General features: G+C 41.1%; 6 protein-coding genes across 6 annotated transcripts; 1 reads left to right on the top strand and 5 right to left on the bottom strand.

The window, feature by feature from the left end:
- On the top strand, nucleotides 1-384 carry LOC307266854 (histone H2A-like; the record flags this gene model as incomplete). Its single annotated transcript, XM_080048966.1, has 1 exon — nucleotides 1-384. One exon carries the CDS (start codon nucleotides 1-3, stop codon nucleotides 382-384), a length of 384 nt encoding a protein of 127 aa, XP_079905092.1.
- Nucleotides 385-1,167: 783 nt separating this feature from the next.
- On the bottom strand, nucleotides 1,168-1,578 carry LOC307266852 (histone H3.2; the record flags this gene model as incomplete). The annotated part of the gene is made up of 1 exon (XM_080048964.1): nucleotides 1,168-1,578. The coding sequence occupies one exon, from the start codon at nucleotides 1,576-1,578 to the stop codon at nucleotides 1,168-1,170; it is 411 nt and encodes a 136-aa protein (XP_079905090.1).
- A 2,008-nt stretch (nucleotides 1,579-3,586) lies between these two features.
- On the bottom strand, nucleotides 3,587-4,204 carry LOC307266849 (histone H1-like; the record flags this gene model as incomplete). Its single annotated transcript, XM_080048961.1, has 1 exon — nucleotides 3,587-4,204. The coding sequence occupies one exon, from the start codon at nucleotides 4,202-4,204 to the stop codon at nucleotides 3,587-3,589; it is 618 nt and encodes a 205-aa protein (XP_079905087.1).
- Nucleotides 4,205-5,694: 1,490 nt separating this feature from the next.
- Nucleotides 5,695-6,072, bottom strand: LOC307266875 (histone H2B type 2-E-like; the record flags this gene model as incomplete). Its single annotated transcript, XM_080048993.1, has 1 exon — nucleotides 5,695-6,072. The coding sequence occupies one exon, from the start codon at nucleotides 6,070-6,072 to the stop codon at nucleotides 5,695-5,697; it is 378 nt and encodes a 125-aa protein (XP_079905119.1).
- A 1,438-nt stretch (nucleotides 6,073-7,510) lies between these two features.
- Nucleotides 7,511-7,822, bottom strand: LOC307267088 (histone H4; the record flags this gene model as incomplete). The annotated part of the gene is made up of 1 exon (XM_080049297.1): nucleotides 7,511-7,822. One exon carries the CDS (start codon nucleotides 7,820-7,822, stop codon nucleotides 7,511-7,513), a length of 312 nt encoding a protein of 103 aa, XP_079905423.1.
- A 1,398-nt stretch (nucleotides 7,823-9,220) lies between these two features.
- Nucleotides 9,221-9,604, bottom strand: LOC307267370 (histone H2A-like; the record flags this gene model as incomplete). The annotated part of the gene is made up of 1 exon (XM_080049684.1): nucleotides 9,221-9,604. One exon carries the CDS (start codon nucleotides 9,602-9,604, stop codon nucleotides 9,221-9,223), a length of 384 nt encoding a protein of 127 aa, XP_079905810.1.
- Between the last annotated feature and the right edge of the window lie 9,091 nt (nucleotides 9,605-18,695).

The raw sequence follows: 18,695 nt of genomic DNA, 5'->3' as shown, positions 1-18,695 counted from the left end.
ATGTCTGGACGAGGAAAGGGTGCCGGTAAGGTCAGAGCAAAGGCAAAGACCCGCTCCTCTCGTGCCGGGCTCCAGTTCCCCGTGGGTCGCGTCCACAGGCTGCTGAGAAAAGGCAACTATGCTCACCGCGTCGGAGCCGGAGCTCCGGTGTATCTGGCGGCGGTGCTGGAGTACCTGACCGCTGAGATCCTGGAGCTGGCTGGTAACGCTGCCCGCGACAACAAGAAGAGCAGGATCATCCCCCGTCACCTGCAGCTGGCCGTCCGCAACGACGAGGAGCTCAACAAGCTGCTGGGCGGAGTGACCATCGCTCAGGGCGGCGTGCTGCCCAACATCCAGGCGGTGCTGCTGCCCAAGAAGACCGAGAAGGTCGCCAAGAAGTAAACACCAAGGCTGATTCACCTAAACACAAAGGCTCTTTTAAGAGCCACACACTTCAAACTAAAGATGAAACGCTCCACAATGTATCGGCACTGGTTAAGGTCAGGCTATAAACATACTGAAACAAAGTATCAAATATTCAGCTTCTCATGCAAACTAGTTTTGGAAGGCGGGTCATTTAACTTCACATCTATTTCTGATCAAATATACAAAAGATACAATGATGGTCACTACAGTAATAAATTACTATTGTCTTATCTGTTTATTAAATAGTGCACTGTGAATTGGCCCACTGTATCAATGAGAATTGGAGTTACACTATTTCGCAAAGCAGTGGTCGAGGTTCAAGTGCCGTGCCAAAGTTACAAGGTTTGTGTGTGCTGAGGCGAATTTAGGCAGAGTAGGCAATTGGAATGGTCGTTATTTAGGCAACTTGGGGCTAAAACTAAATGTGAATACCCTACCTTTATGATACACATGGAATAGATAAGCCTATATCCAGGTTCCTTAGAAATCAGTATACAAATGTGTATAACGTTGTGTGCATGGGTAGTCAACTGAAAAATAAACAAAATGCATTCACTAAAGGTTTATCAGTAAATAATGAATAAGTTTGATATTAGATATAAAAGTACGAGATTTAATAATATGGTGACCCATATTGACCTAGAGATTAATAGGTTTGCTATTACAATGAGCACAACTGATTTGAGGACATTTTGCTCCATGGTTACGAGTGTGTGGCTCTTAAAAGAGCCGTTGTTTGTGTTGGTAGAGGTGGTCAGTTTAAGCTCTCTCTCCACGGATGCGGCGGGCCAGCTGGATGTCTTTGGGCATGATGGTGACCCTCTTGGCGTGGATGGCGCACAGGTTGGTGTCCTCGAACAGGCCGACCAGGTAAGCCTCGCTGGCCTCCTGCAGAGCCATGACGGCGGAGCTCTGGAAGCGCAGGTCGGTCTTGAAGTCCTGAGCGATCTCCCTCACCAGGCGCTGGAAGGGCAGCTTGCGGATCAGCAGCTCGGTGGACTTCTGGTAGCGACGGATCTCTCTCAGAGCCACGGTACCGGGCCTGTAACGATGGGGCTTCTTCACTCCGCCGGTGGCGGGGGCGCTCTTGCGGGCAGCTTTGGTAGCCAGCTGCTTCCTGGGAGCTTTGCCTCCGGTGGATTTACGGGCTGTCTGCTTGGTTCTGGCCATTTTGGTTTCTCAGTCTTGTGAAAGAAAGAATAAAATCTGCCTGTGAACAGCGGCCTTATAAAGGAACTGCCGGCGCGAGCTCAGCGTTGATTGGTCCAGACAGAGAGAAGCGCGCGCTGTAGATGATCAACTATTGGACAGAAGAAATTCAAACTGACACTCCTCCACCACGGCTCAATCCTGCCACCTACTGACAGTAAGGAGTATAACAGGACACACAGTGGACATCTGAACTAGACTGATGTGGAGAATCAAAGTAAAGCCCTCCTCCACAGCGGACACTAGTGTTTGATGTAGAACAGATTATTGTTGCTCTGTTTGATATTGTTTTATTCATGTTGTTTTCAAATTTTAAATGTTAGGCCTATCATTAGTTCATGTTTAATATTGTTGTTTCTCTTTATTGTGGGGAAACTATGTATGTCTCCTTATAAATTATAGGCTTAGTTAATATTATAGTTTACAAAATATCATATTATAGACTTGGCTACTTAACAATATCAATAGAGCTAATTGTAGAGGTATTGGCCTACTTCATGTTTTCTAGTTTTTCCAGTACTTACATTGCGAAGGCTACATGTTATATTGTTCATACCTATTTACTTATTTGATTACTATTGTTAGATTGTTATTGTTAGGCTATACTTTCTGGTAATAATATACTTCACACATAGGCCTATTGCATTTCTACATATTCTAAATTGGAAGTGTTACAAACCAGATTACCCCCTGAAAGTATTTCTGACATTAAATCACCTCATTTAAATACCTTGTTTAAAAGAGTAATCTCCTAAGAGTCTCAGTGAAGGGTTTAGATTGGGTAACACTTTACAATAAGGTACACAAATGTGTAAAGGTTGTTACTGAGTAACAAATGAAAAATGAATGAGCTACTATATACAAGTTATTGAGTAAGCCTAACTATGATCTACCAATATAGTTACTATAGGTAATTGAGTAACTGTACTAATAGCCTAAAGTAACCAACTACTATAGATATTGAGTATTATATTGTTTTAGTAAATAGGGGAGACCAGGGATGTTTGTAACACCCTTCATTTCTCCAAACAGAAACAAGCTAGAGTGATGAAATTGACTCTGTATGCTCATATGTACAGTGTTTGAAACATACGAAACTCACAGAAAACTTTATCATTTGTTGTTTTTTAGATAGTGTCCTGATAACAAATCTCTGTGTAGGCTATCCTTAATCAATATATTATCATCTTAAAATCTATATGCCTAATATATGTCAAACTAGAAGCTAAGATAGTTTACAAGAAAATATATTATTCTAATTATTATTATTTTATATTGTTAAAGTTGTACTGGGACAGATGTAATATTAGGCCTAATTTTACATGTATACCGTAACCGTGTTAACCATATACAACATCATTTCTAGAGGAGTCACTATATTGTTTGGATATTCCATTGTATTTAAATGTTGAATTAGACCTAGTAGTAGTATAGGCCTAGTAGTTGTTTTCATTATTTAAAAAATTACTAGTTGAAATATTGAGCATAATACTTAATGTCTAGTATTTGATTTGATTATATAGATACATTGTACACATTGCAACCATCCCAGTACAGGGTTGTTAAACATTGGAATGACCATATTTAAATAGTATTACTACTTATGTATTACTTTAAATTAATATGATTGTGAAGTAGCCCAATATAGCAACATTTGCTGTAGCGGTGTAAATGGTTTTTTCATGTATTAGGAAAATTAGCCTGCAAAGTGTTAAACCATTCCTGGTCCCTGCTAGTAGGCTATAGCCTAGTTATTCAATAAGCCTAGTTCATCCATTTGTTACTTTGTTCCTACAATATGATGTGGCCTATCATGTTATTGTAAAGTGTTACCTAGCTTGTTTCACGCATGGCAACAACAAACATAAAGCTTAGTTGTGTTTAAATCATGGTGTAGGAAAATCTCTTTAGTATGATGTGGTGGCTCTTAAAAGAGCCTTTGGTGAGGGATGCTGGATGAAGGAGCGCTTTACTTCTTTGCCTTCTTAGCTGCAGTTTTCTTTACTGGAGCTTTCTTCACCGGGGTTTTCTTCACGGGGGCTTTCTTCACCGGGGTTTTCTTCACAGCCTTTTTAGCGGCAGCCTTCTTGGGACTCTTCACTGCGGGCTTCTTGACGGCTTTCTTGGCCACTGCCTTCTTCGGAGACTTCTTGGCTGCTACTGCTTTCTTTGCTGCTGGTGCCTTCTTCTTTGGGGACTTCTTGATGGCGGGCTTCTTGGCTTTAACGGGGGCTTTCTTCGCCACTTTCTTCACTGGTTTGGCGGCTTTGGGCTCCTTTTTGGCGAGCTTGAAAGAGCCGGAGGCCCCGGTCCCTTTAGTCTGGACCAGAGTCCCGTTGGTCACCAGCTTGGTCACGGCGATGTTGATACGTTTGTTGGCCTTGGCCACATCAACGCCTTCAGCGGCCAGAGCCTTTTTGACCGCAGACAGAGACACTCCCTTGCGCTCCTTGGACGCGGCCACGGCGCTGATGATCTGCTTCGGGAGGGTGGGTCCTTCCTTCTTGGGCTTGGCAGCAGCCTTCCTCTTTGCGGCCTTAGCCGGGGCTTTGACCGGGGCAACTGCTGGAGCTTCTTCTTCTGCCATCTTTACTGTTCTCTGTGTTCGTTCGTCTGAACTATTTTGAACTGAGTGCACGAGGCGGGACTTATACAGCACATGAGAACCGTGGAGAGTCAAGCACACAGCCGCTCTGCAGCCCGGCTCAAATGCGGCGACACTTTGTGTTTTCTCCTCCACATTTCAGGGATAAAACTCATATGAGATAAAGGTTTTACACTATACATGTTATTCTAGCAGAGAGAAAACCCTTTTCTCTTCAGACTGAGCTCATTTGTAAAGCCATTGAGGCGTCTATTTAACTCCAGGAAGCTTCAAACCTCTCCAATACACCGTCACTTCGAGCAACTCACAGCGACTTTCTTTTACATTTCGTCTCTTAAACTGGTTAAAAATGATGTGTATTTAATGTTAAATTTGTTTTCCAGTTAGCAGGGACATATGACTAGCGAAGAACAGTTTAATGACAGTAGTGGCGAGTCTCTTTGGGTTTAAATCAGAGCTGTTTCTGGTGGAAGTAAACACACGGATGATGCCGGTGACGGACTCCTGACAATATGGATCCACTGGGGAAATACTGTGTTTCCACCGAATGTTAGAATTAACACGAAGAGACTGACAACACAACACATTAAGATAATAATGATCCGATGTCACATTTCAGTAAATTAATTTTTATTTATTCTGCACTGAATTCATTTATTTAATCAGCTCCAGTTTGTAGGAGGCGTTCTTGTCTTTAGATTTTGCTCGACTCAGTCCCCAGAAGTTAATGCAATATAAAAAACACTTTGATTTCTGTATTAAATATGTTAATGTTAAAATTAATAGTTTTAAGTTATTTAGGCTTTGTCAAATACTGTATGATATTGTTTGATGTTGTTGTAATGGCTGCCTACATGATTGATTGATAGGCTACGTTGTATTAAAGGGCAGCGTATCCTATGGCAAAACTGTTAAAAAACCACTTCACACTTTTTTTTTTATTCATCGTGTGTGAAAATGGACATGTGTTTTAGAGCTGTTCTTTGTCACTGGTAATAGAACATTTAAAAATGTCTCAACAGTGAGCCACACTGCACTTGTCTATGGATGTTGCATTTACATACTAGATAAAATACCAGACAGACGTTATTGAAAGACTAGGAAAGTGTGATTTCAGTAATATATTGTAGCCTTTGGAGAAAGAAGGATTCTTAAAAAGGTAATCAAATGACCTGCAGTTTGTTATAGTGCACCAATGTGTAGTGTCTAGTGACAGATTAAACTGACATTCCCTTTTCATACAATATTCTAGAAAATCCCAGTGTACACTCAATTTAACTGTATAGCACAGTAATGTGGGCAAAAGTAGTCAGCGCTTTATTATTTAGTATTGTTGGATAACAGCTGGTGCACTTGTAGACTTTACAAGATCATTCCTTATTAGAATTTATCATTACAGAAAGTGGTAACTCTTTGATGGTGTGGGTGGCTCTTAAAAGAACCTTTGTTTTGTTGAATAACGTCTGGGGGTTTTACTTGGAGCTGGTGTACTTGGTGACAGCCTTGGTTCCCTCAGACACGGCGTGCTTGGCCAGCTCACCGGGCAGCAGGAGGCGGACGGCGGTCTGGATCTCCCGGGAGGTGATGGTGCGGCGCTTGTTGTATTGAGCGAGGCGGGAAGCTTCTCCGGCGATACGCTCAAAGATGTCGCTCACAAAGGAGTTCATGATGCCCATCGCCTTGGAGGAGATGCCGGTGTCGGGATGGACCTGCTTCAGCACTTTGTACACGTAGATGGCGTAGCTCTCTTTCCTGGACTTGCGCCTCTTCTTGCCCGTCTTGGAGACGGCTTTGGACACGGCTTTCTTGGAGCCCTTCTTGGGCGCTTTGACGGTCTCTGCTCCAGGCATGTTCGGATCAGTGTAGGATCAGCTGAATAGAATACTGTAATGAAGTTGCAAGGCTGACTTTATAAGCTGCCTGATGTAAATTAGAATGTGTCATCCCTCGCAAAGGATTGGCTGTTGTGGTGTTCTAGACTGAGCATGCGCAGACACGATGTGCTTGTCTCTATGAGCACATTTTTTAAGATTTATCATGAATTTATATATTTGAATTGGTTGTGAGTAAAGGAGGCTCGTTGAAAGACATGTGGAATGAGTCAAATATGTATTACTTTAAATGTGCACTATGCAGTTTTAGAGAAGGGGGAGGGGTTACATGTGCAGAGCCTATCATCAAAAATCAAAACTAAATTATTTTGAGGAACCTGGAACCAAATGTAGAATGACTAGAACATGTTTGTAAACCAACTTTGGTTGCGTTCCGAATCGCATACTCTTTCTTTTTTCTATTCTACATACTACATCCGACGATAAAAATAATCTAGTTAGGATGCAGTAGGCATACTATTGGGACATACTTTTCTCTCTTATTTCATCATAACATTGCGCCTTGATCTTGCCTCTTGCTTTTATATCCGTCGCATCCCCGTTTGTTTTAATATGGAGGCTTCGTCGATGTTACGTCACTTCACGTGCGCACTGGATTGTGGGTCAGAATCGCCCAAATAGGATGCACTTTTGAACACTAACAATCTTGGCCGCATGAAGTAGGACATCCGGGTACTTCTAACCATCCTAAATCTGGCCACAAGAATCAGGACATCCTAAATCTTTTTTCTACATACTATATAGTAGAAAGTATGCGATTCGGAACACAACCTTTGTAAACAGTGACTTTTCAGGACAGATTTCTAGCTTCAAACAGTGTTGCAGGATCACATTGTCCTGTGAGGAAAGTTTGTTTATTCAGTTGTGAGAATATTCCTTAGAAAATGTTCACTTCTGACACACCCAGTTAGAATGCAATTAATCCATGTTAGAATATAGGAATTCCACAGACTTTATTACCGTCTTATTTAACCAAGAATATTTCCATTAAATGCAGCTTTCTATAGAGTGGCCTATACGAAACACTGTTATGGACCATGTTTCATGTAGCCTACATTTAGAGCAGGCAGTGTACAAGATTCACCAGATGAAATGGGTAGTGTACCATATTGATGGGTAAGTATAGAAAATGTTCATCTTGCTGCAAGTCTGTTTAAACTAAGGAAAGCAAAAATAGCCACATTCACATTAGGTTTAGCACAATCTAGAATGTGTTGTATGTAGGCCTATATAATTACTTGTATTGCAGACATAAATTCTAGGACTACTTGAAAGTAGTAGGCTACTGCGTAAGCATTCTGAAATCTTTCGATTGAACATTCCTAGGAATAATCTCTTTAAACGTAGTGTGTGGCTCTTAAAAGAGCCGTTGGGTTGTTGTTATTATCGGTCCTGTTTAACCTCCGAAGCCGTACAGTGTGCGGCCCTGCCTCTTCAGAGCGTACACCACGTCCATGGCGGTGACGGTCTTCCTCTTGGCGTGCTCGGTGTAGGTGACGGCGTCACGGATGACGTTCTCCAGGAAAACCTTGAGCACACCGCGGGTCTCCTCGTAGATCAGACCGGAGATTCGCTTCACTCCGCCACGGCGAGCCAGACGGCGGATGGCGGGTTTGGTGATTCCCTGGATGTTATCACGGAGAACTTTACGGTGACGCTTAGCGCCTCCTTTCCCGAGTCCCTTGCCTCCTTTTCCTCTACCAGACATTTTTGAGTCAACAGATTTTCAGCTCCAAAGAGAAGAATGAGTTGAGAGCTGGCTGACTCGGTTTTTAAAGCTTTTCTGCGGACGTGAGAGAGGACAGGAGCGGTGGGAGGAGCCAAACTCAGCAGCTGTTTTTTTAAGTGAACCTTTCTCGTCAGGGATTTTTCATTTTGATTAGTCCCCTTATTATTATATAATTTAATCAGGCAGGATTTTAAGTCCCTCATGTGCTTTGATATAAAAACACCTTTATTTAATATTGAAATGTTATTGAAATGTTGATCATTCTCATCAGGCCTTTAGCTGCCACTGAGGAAACAGAGGGTTGAACTCTGCTCTGTATTTTGATTTAATGACATGTTTTGCATTTCTTAAGGTCAGTTTAAGTTATTCGTGTCAAGACCAGTGTGTATGTTTTTTGGCTCGTTAAACTGAACTGTTTCTGATGAATTAAGACATGTGTAGTATTAAAATAATGTGAAATGTTAGTGATATGTTAGAATGTATTCAATGGTTGCATGACTGACCTGTACAGTGATCTTTAGAACCGTCACAGAGCTGCTGAAGACATTTCATGAGGACATTTTCTTTCAAATCCTCACGGGAGATTTAACAACAGAAAAATCTGATTTATTTGAAATTGTATCATGGATAAAACATTACATAGTTTAAAATGTATTCATAAAATGACACATTGGTCCCAGGTAGCTTTACATTCTGGACAACATAGTGAACCTATACGCACGCGAAATTGGCATTTGGCGTATGTACTGCACGCATTTTGAAAGTGTAAAACCGTGCGATATGTACGCATATTGAAGAGACTGGGTTGAATAATTATAAAATGAAGTCAAACCAATGTGTTCAGTACCAGGACTCCAATTCTCATCGATACAGTGGGCCTAATAATAATTTAATGTTAATAATTCACAATAATGCACTATTTAATAAATACTGATAGCCCATACAAGACATTGTAATTTATTACTGCAGTGACCATCATCATTGTATCTTTTGTATCTTTGGTACGGCTGTGAACATCTGCATTTAGCCTTCAACAGGAACTACAAAGAGCCTTTGTGTAATAAATAACCCCCAATTATAAAATGTATTATTTAAAATATTTATTTTCGGGAAAATATTGATATTGTAGTCAGTACTGACTTCTGAAATCCATAAATGTCGCAGTAGATCTGATCAGAAATAGATGTGAAGTTATATAACCAGCCTTCCAAAACTAGTTTGCATGAAACAAAGCTGAATATTTGATACTTTGTTTCAGTATAACCTGTCCTTAACCAGTGCTTACATATTCTGTTACATTGTGGAGCGTTTCATCTTTAGTTTGAAGTGTGTGGCTCTTAAAAGAGCCTTTGTTTTTAGGTGAATCAACCTTGGTGTTTACTTCTTAGCGACCTTCTCGGTCTTCTTGGGCAGCAGCACCGCCTGGATGTTGGGCAGCACGCCGCCCTGAGCGATGGTCACTCCGCCCAGCAGTTTGTTGAGCTCCTCGTCGTTGCGGACGGCCAGCTGCAGGTGACGGGGGATGATGCGGGACTTCTTGTTGTCGCGGGCAGCGTTACCAGCCAGCTCCAGGATCTCAGCGGTCAGGTACTCCAGCACCGCCGCCAGATACACCGGAGCTCCGGCTCCGACGCGGTGAGCATAGTTGCCTTTTCTCAGCAGCCTGTGGACACGACCCACGGGGAACTGGAGCCCGGCACGAGAGGAGCGGGTCTTTGCCTTTGCTCTGACCTTACCGGCACCCTTTCCTCGTCCAGACATTTTGTAGTGTTAGTAGTCTTTTCCTGAAGTTCAACGAGAAAAGAGGATAGCGTGCAGACAGCGCTCCAGTGAATATATACACTCACAGACTGCTCGCTGATTGGCTGGATAGCACGTTAGGGAAGTCGGCCAATCAGAAGAGAGCTCCTGATCATATATTTTCTTTCTAACTTTATTTAAACTTTTCAGCAAGACATACACAGGCTACTGTAGTATCAAACAAAAATAGAAAATATTTACTGGCTAAAAGCTGCCCACAGACGTGACTGTGGTGTAAATTGCAGCACAATGCTGGAAAACAGATGTACAAGAAGCCGGAAAAGAAAGAAAAAATAAGACGGCAATTCAAAGTGCTCTACAGGGCCAGAATAATACATTTAAATAGGCTAAAACATAAGAAAATATATATATGGCATTAAAGAGATTATAAAAACAAAAAGCGAGAACAGCCAGACAAATAGGCAGGTTCAAAATTATTGAGTGCCTGCAAATGGTCCAGACATGGAACGCTTGTTATTTTGATCTACTTTTGTTTATGCCTCTTTACGTTTCATTGTCAAAAGCTTATTGGATAATATTTTGAGGACTGGACCAATTACCATTCAGCAGAGTTAAAGATCAGCATAACATTTGGGTCATTTTCTAATTTTTTATTTCAAAAATCTATCATTATTGTTTGTAATTGTTACTATTTGCTTATAGGATAGGATGTATTACAGTGAAATAAGCTGATTATTTTAGGATTCAATTGAAGAAGAAAAAATTAATGTAATACATACGTATTGATTGGGTTGTGTCAAGTGCAACTATGTGGCAATGGTAATGGTTTGTATGGAACACAGGGCAGGTAGGAGGGCCCCTCAGCAGGGTTTTGTCGAATCGTTTAGTGCAAAGTACTGTTGTCGCTTTTGTTTAACTGAAAAGGGAGAGATGCAATCAGTTTTCAGTGAAGATCATCCAGGTTTAACTCTACGTTCTAAAGCCCTTCATTCAGGACACTGTGCTGCCGCTCAACAAAATCCATCTTTGGCCTCAACATTTGGTGTGAAAAAAGCATGTCCTCTCAATTCCCTCCAGCTGTTCCATACTTCAGACAACTATGGATTTACACTGAGAAAAAACAGGCCAAGTGGGGTAAAGCTTTTTAAATCTGTTTTTCCAGAGCGAAATCTGCTTCCAAAGCACCACCACATGATACATTACCCAAGGTGCAAAGATTGGGCCACTATCACACATGTGGTGCATGAGGTTCGAAGGCAAGCACAACTTTTTTTTTAAAGGTCTGTGAAGAACTTTAAAAACATCACCAAAAACACTGGCAAAGAGACATCAGAATCAGTTGGCTTTTCATTTTGAAGGTTTTTATTTTAAAAGATACCAATTTGGCCCCATTAAAGAAGTCTTGGTCAGCAGTTTGGAGGGCATTGAGGCGCTGAATGAAACTTTCGATTTGTCTTGCGTTTCCACAACTTCCTGGGTCAAAAGCTATGGCACAGAGTATCAGCCTGGGATGTATGTATGTTCTGCTGTTGAAAATGAGATGCCTTTGTTCAACAGGATTGTCAGTGTTATTGTTAGAGATGACAGCGCTTATCTTCTAACTTGTGCTGTCTCAACAATGTATTTTGATGATCACTTAAATGCATTTAGCATTGAGGAGAAAAACAAAGTCTTTACGCTGATGTGTGTATAATCTGACATAGCCTACAACAGGCCGTATGACAGGCAATTTTTAAATGACTCCGAGGACGAAATGTTTATTGTCCCATACTCTATTTAGGTGTGACTCCATGCTGTACTTAGCCTGGCTCCGCCCGCCTACCTACTTCCGCCCCAAATTTAATTTTCCCTTCAGTAGTCAGTCTGGGGCTGCGGTGAATTCACGTGTTTGAGCTCAGGAGAATTTTCGGCCATCCAATCAGCGAACAGAGCGAGTGGCTGAGAACGATGACGTCGAAGTCGCGCTCCAATTTCAGTTGAATGATGCGACCAAACGTTATGCGATTGGTTGGCTGATCCAGAGTGGCACTGGGCAGATCCAATAGTTTTAAACTTCAACAGACACCCGCCTCTAAGTGAGTGAACGTTTGCCAAATAGAGCAGTTCCAGACCTTCTGTACAAATTAAATTAAGTACAATGGTCTGGTAGGAGGGCCCTTCAGCCGAACATTACTTGAGACTCCAGGGCTGATTTGTGAGAATGCCTTGTGTCCCTTAATTCCATGACATATATTGGTCAAACAAGAGCAGTCTGGTTTGGAACATAGATAGTATATAAAAGTTTGGAAGTGTGAACTTTGTTGGATTTTTAAATAACCTGTGTCTAGGAATTGGTGACACAAGATTGACTGCATATATAGGCAACAGTGATGTGACATCCTACTTCAGATATGTATCTAATCTAATAGATACTGGCTAATTGTTTCACTCTCAGCCCAGAGGTTAAAGGCGGGCTCGTCCGGGATTTGAACCCGGGACCTCTCGCACTAAGCGAGAATCATACGCCTAGACCAACGAGCCACCACACATGTATTTCAACTGCTGTAAAGTCATCCCCTCTTTTTGTAGGCCTATACTTTTAAAAGTGGGGATGTGGCAACTTGTGGCTAAATATTGTATGTACTCCATCAGCTCCCTCTGGTGGTCACAAGTGTTTATCTCACTGTTCTTGAAATGCAGCACTGCACTCTTTTTCAAGGAAGCAAAGAAATATGAAATATATATTAACCTGGATTCGTAGTGTATACAGATGCATATGGAATATTATGTCGCCTATCAGTAGTGGCCTAATGTTGCAGGCAATGCACTCAGTCAAGCTGTGATTAAATGAGTCCCTGGGATTAATAAAGCATGAGCTCAAGACGAGAATCACCGAGCCAGATGTGAGCAGAATTCAGTTGTTTCCAAGTCCTCCCTGCTACTAATATACACTTACCGGCCACTTTATTAGGTACAGCAGTTCATTTTACACATATAACTTTCAGCCAATCACATGTCAGAAAATCAATGCATTTAGGCATGTAGACCTGCAGGACAACTTATTGAAGTTAAAACCGAGCATCAGAATGGGTAAGAAAGGGGTTTTAGGTGACTTTGAATATGGCAATGTTGAAGGTGCTAGAAGGGCTGGTATGAGTATTTCAGAAACTGCTGATCTACTGGGATTTTCACTCTAAACCATCTGGGTTTACAGAGAATGGCCCGAAAAAGAAAAAATATCCAGTGAGCGGCATTTGTGTGGATGTGAAATGCCTTGTTGAAGTCAGAGGTCAGTGGAGGATGGGCGTACTGGTTCGAGATGATAGCAAGGCAACAGTAACTCAAATAACCACTCGTTACAACCAGGGTATGCAGAATACCATCTCTGAACGCAAAACATAACCAACCTTAAAGCAGATGGGCTGCAACAGAAGACCCCACCGGGTGCCTCTCCTGTCAGCTAAAAACAGGAAACTGAGGCTTCAATTCTCACATGATCACCAATATTGGACAACAGAAGATTGAAACATCATGCCTGGTCTGATGAGTCTCAATTTCAGTTGCGACATTCAGTTGGCAGGTTCAGAATTTGGCGTCAACAACATGAAAGTATGGATCCATCCTGCTGTGCACCATCAATAGGGTTGCAAAGGGGTGGAAAGTTTCTGGTAAATTCCTGGAAACTTTCCACGGGAACTTTCGATCGGGAATTTTGGGAATATTCAAATTTGGGAATTATAGGAATTAACTAAATGGCGGTCAATTAATCGATTTTTGTTCATATCCAAACATTAATCTAAACATATAAACATTATGTTTTGTCATAGGCAGACATCCATGCAAATTTATACAATAAAAAAAACATTACATTTGAACAGATTTATTTGTAAGTGGAACTTTATCAAGTTTTGATTATTTTATGAACAATCAATAATTTCACTGAACAACAAAAAGATGAATGTTGAGTAAAATATTACTGTCTGACCCAACCCATTCAATAAATTAAGTAAATTACCCCCCATGTGATGGAGGAATCCACAGTGCATGTACTGTAGGGGGCGTGGCCTCAGTACCCCTGCAGTAGGATGTGTGCTATGTGCAACTTGCCAATTGTACTTGCATGAAATCTGGTTGTTTTTGTCAAGATTATGCTAAAATATATTTTTCCAAACTATATTTAAAATCACTGTTTAAGCCTCTGTAAACCTGCTCTAGTAAAAAGCAATATATGATATCAAGTTGGGTGTCTTAATAAGCTTTAAAAAAAATCTGATTTGAAGTTAACCCTTTCACGCATAGAGGTCACTACAGTGGACAGCTATTCAAATGCTGTTTTCTTGAATATGCATGGGTGTAGATCGCCTAGTTGCATATCAGCCACTACAGTGGACTCTTATGTGTCATCCAATGCACTGCCAACCAGTGGCCAACCATTGTAAGAGCAGCTACAATTAGTCAAAACCAAGATGGCCGACAGGGAGCAAAAAAGTTGTGTAGCTCAGGAATATCCTGTAAATACTTCAAGAATAGCAGACTCTGGCAGGTAAAAAAAATATGGCAACATCAAGTAACATCTTAGGAGTCATATAGTTGTTCAAATTTCCAATTATTGATTTTACATTGGGAGGAAATGATGTTTAATCACATGTCCACTAAATTGGACATCATGCATCACGGACTTCAATAAATACTATGACTGCAGATGTGTTGTGCTTAAAAAAGCTTATTTTGCTGTAACTTTTTGGTTTTAAATCAATTGATTTATGTTATTAGAATGCAACTTGAAGTATTTGTGTAAAAAGAAAAAAAAAATTCCAGACCATTCCATTATGTGTAAAACAGTTGGTGTCACTATGATGCCAATTTTCATATTAAAATAGCTTTGATGATGTGATGTACAAGTCAGTAGGCTATACTGCTAAATGACATCTGAAAAAGAGAAATTGGAAAACCAAGGAAAAAGTTATCTGTTATTTTTATAGAAATTTTTGATTGAAAAAATTATTCCACGCTTTTGCATTAGATTGAAGTATTGGAATATGTTAATATATGTGAACAGGCATTGAAAATATGTATTATTTTATAGTTTTCAGATAATATATCATTTTTTTCACTGTTTTGTTAAATAAATAAGGTCAAAATTGAGAAGTCAAAACGCATGGAGTCCACCCGAGTGGACATGTGTAAAACTCTCTGAAAAATGTGTGTTTAAAAAAAATGAAGTTATATTTTTTCTTTTCATGCCTAAAGAAGTATAAAATCACTTGAGAAAAAAATCCAGACTAAGGATATCATAATTCATGCATGAAAGGGTTAAATGTTCATAAATATTATAAAACGTAGTTGAAAAAACTAGTTTAGTGCATTTGGGTGGCTTTAAATTTAGTAAATTCCCGTTTATTCTCGTTAATTCCCCAAATTCCCATTAATTCCCATAAATTCCCGTTAATTCCCATGGAAAGTTTCCAACTTTGAAAATTCCCGAAATTTTGCAACCCTAACCATCAACCATGCCATGTTCAAAGTCACCTAAACCCCCTTTCTTCCCCATTCTGATGCTCAGTTTGACTTCAGTACATTGTCTTGACCACGTCTAACTGCCTAAATGCATTACATTTCTGCCATATGATTGGCTGATTAGCTTTCTGTTTTTATAAGGCTTTGAACAGGGGTACCTAATAAAGTGGCCAGTCAGTATACTAAGGTTAGATGTCGCATCTTGGTGTTGAGCATATCGGTTACTCAAACAGAATCATCTATTATTCTATGTGATGTAGGCTAGTTATAGTGGCAAGATTAGTCAAAAGTTTAAAATTCCAGGATGGGATAGAAATGCTGATAATTAGCCTGAGTACCAGATGTATTAGCCTATTTGTAGAGAGAGGGTCCTATGTGTTCGTGAATGGACTACAGCGGGACATATGTAGGGGGAATGCATTATGATTGTCATCCCAGTGAAAGACAGGAATATGCCAGAATTTCGGCCCTCCGCCCCGCTGTATACTGTAAATGTGACTGTTGCGGAACGGGTGCCGAGAGGCGCAACAGGTTGTTCCGAATTTTACTACCTGGGGGGGTAGTAAGATTGCCGACACAATCTGTTCTGCCTCTCTGTATAAATGTGGCCAGCTTGTTGTTGCGGAACAGGGGGGCGTTTGACGTTCCATAGCCTACGTTCTAAACATGCGACCATGTTAGCAGTTGAAGGATGTGTGTTTAACATTAACCACAGCGGCTTGATGTCCCGTAAAAATCACCAAATAAAAGGAACGGCGTATAATCTAGCTGGTCATAAGGTCCGCTGCTCAATCCAAACCCCCCACGCTTCATTTTGCAGAGTTTATGAGTCTATTTCTGCCCAGGGGAAGTTGTACAATGAAGTAGGAAAGCTGGGCTAGGCTAAGCAAGGCTGCAACCGGATCGCCGCCGCTATTATTATCCTAAGTCTGAGCTTTTATCCACACTTTATTTCTGTCTACACTACAATAACTTGACTTCACACACTGTATGTGTGTGTGTGTGTGTGTGTGTGTGTGTGTGTGTGTGTCTGAATATGGCAGAGCGCTGCCATCAAAAAGAGACTCGCTCACAGCTAACCTGTCACACACACACACACACACACACACACACACACACACACACACAGGTGAAGCAGTGATCGGAGTGATTTTGTGAGTTTGGTTATGTAACAGTCCCAGAGATGTTGGACTCAGCGCGTAGCGAGATCAACCGGCACATCACGGGGGACAGTAAAATATGTCCCTCTTACTGCAAGCCCCAGCACTTTATTCTTGTGATTTTTGCCGCGATTACTTTAAAAAAGTGTAGATGTTTTGATAGGCATAACACATAATAAATGGATTGGATTTATATAGCGCTTTTCAAGGCACTCAAAGACACTTTACAGGGTTCCAGGTTCCATTCATTCATACACAGTCATACTGGTGGTGGTAAACTACCATAGTAGCCACAGCTGCCCTAGGGCAGACTGACGGAAGCATGGCTGCCATTCAGCGCCATGCTTCCCGCCCAGTGTCTTGCCCAGGGACACAACAACCATGACACAGGTGGCAGAGCGGGGATCGAACCACCAACCCTTGGATCATTGGCCAACCCGCTTAACCACCTGAGCCACGGTCGCCCCATTCACCCATCTGTCGCTCTGCATGTGCACAGGAAGTGAGACGGATGCCGGTTTGTAGCGTTCTCTCTTCTGATTGGTTATCAGTAGTGGGATCCCCGAAAAGTTTATTTGCCGATTACATGCAGAGCATGTGACTGAGAGAACGGCTATATGAAACGTGCACACTATATAAGTGATCACTGTATGAATAAAGAGCGATTGAACACTTATATTAAAGGTCTCATATTATACACTTTTCTGTCAATATTATATGGTCTTAGAGGTCCCTAATACGTTTTTCTCTAGTTGTTTGCTGAAAAAAAACGTTCAGATCATTTATTGTAGTATGCCTCTATACCCTGATTTTCAGCTAATCTCACGATGGCCTATTTTTGAAACCGAGCTGCAGCTCCCCTCGTAAATATACAATCTATGAGCTCCCCCCGCCCCTGTCTGGAAGCGAAGCCATTGGCGTCTGCCCATAGGTCCATAGCTTGTCGTGCCTGTAGGCCTACTGCATGTTACCACGGTTAGGTTTACCCTGAGAAGAACCATGTCTAGTGCTAGTAACGCAGGAGCTCACCCGCACTTTGAACAGTTTGACATGACCGATCCTTGTCTACATGAAAGACTATGTTCATACAGATGCACTGACAGCCACAAGCTAATGGAAACACCATGTTCACAATAAAAATGCAGCAAAAGATGGAGGCTACTGCGAAGCTAGCTCGGAAGCTAATGGCTAAAAATATCACTAAAATCAGTGAAAAAATTAGCTTCAAAGTTAGACTTCGACTCTATTACCTTCCAATGCTTTGTCTTGCTAAAGACGAGGCATTTTCAGACTGCTGTGGGGAATATAAAGAGCTTGTTATGGGCAAAATATCAATGCTTTTCCCGAAGCTATCGCTAACCGCTAAAAATATCACGAAAATCAGTGAAAACATAAATAAATCGCTTACCTTTAAGGCTACTTGAGTCAAAGAACAAATAGCCTAGGTCTACAGTCTACTGTATGGTAGTGACATTTGTACACTCAACAAAAATATAAACGCAACACTTTTGTTTTTGCTCCCATTTTTCATGAGATGGACTTAAAGATCTAAAATTCATTCCAGATACACAATTGTACCATTTCTCTCAAACATTGTTCACAAATCTGTCTAAATGTGTGATAGTGAGCACTTCTGCTTTGCTGAGATAATCCATCCCACCTCACAGGTGTGCCACATCAAGATGCTGATCTGACATCATGATTAGTGCACAGGTGTGCCTTACGCGCCCCACACACATCCTGCGTCTACCTCTGGAGCGCGTCGCGTTACCTTACTGCTGCCTCTCTCTGACTTTTCTCGGACACACATGCAACGTCTCAGCAGCTGCTGCTGCAGCGCTGCTTCTAAAAGCCCTATCTTTCTACATAGAGTTTTCATAGATAATTCCCATTAAAAATGAAGTTCTTTCATGTCATCTATGATGCATATGATTTATATTGAGTCTGGACAGTAATCCGTGCGCCCCATTGCCATTTTTTTTCTTTTTTTTTGCCATATTTTCGCTTGTTGGAAGTTTTATTTTGAAGGGGACACACCAGGAAATGGTGAAACTACAGCGAAAGCTGCCAGTATGAAGTCAATATGACTCTCAGCAGAGTATTTCAAAAATCACTTTACTGATTTATACGGGAGAGAGAGAGGGGGGTGTGGTCGGGGAAGAAGAAGGCCGTAGACACAGATAGAGCAACGGAAAACTGTTGCGCTCATCATGATCTTTTTTATTTCTTCACTATATTGGATCTCTATATGTGTCATTTATCCAAAAATGAAATGCCAGAACTAATTGAAAATTAGGTTTTAAATCCCTCGGATTTTGATTGCACAATTAAATCGTGAAATAAAGGGATTATTCGCGTATACGACTGAGGGATATTTTATTTTGAAATAAACACACCGGGTAAACGTGTAACTAGAGTGAATGCTGCTGGTATGA

Source organism: Ammodytes marinus (assembly GCF_949987685.1).
Source record: "Ammodytes marinus genome assembly, chromosome: 20".
Taxonomy (NCBI): Eukaryota; Metazoa; Chordata; class Actinopteri; order Uranoscopiformes; family Ammodytidae; genus Ammodytes; species Ammodytes marinus.
Note: the sequence above shows the minus strand (reverse complement) of the source record. Positions and strands in the feature narration are given on the sequence as shown.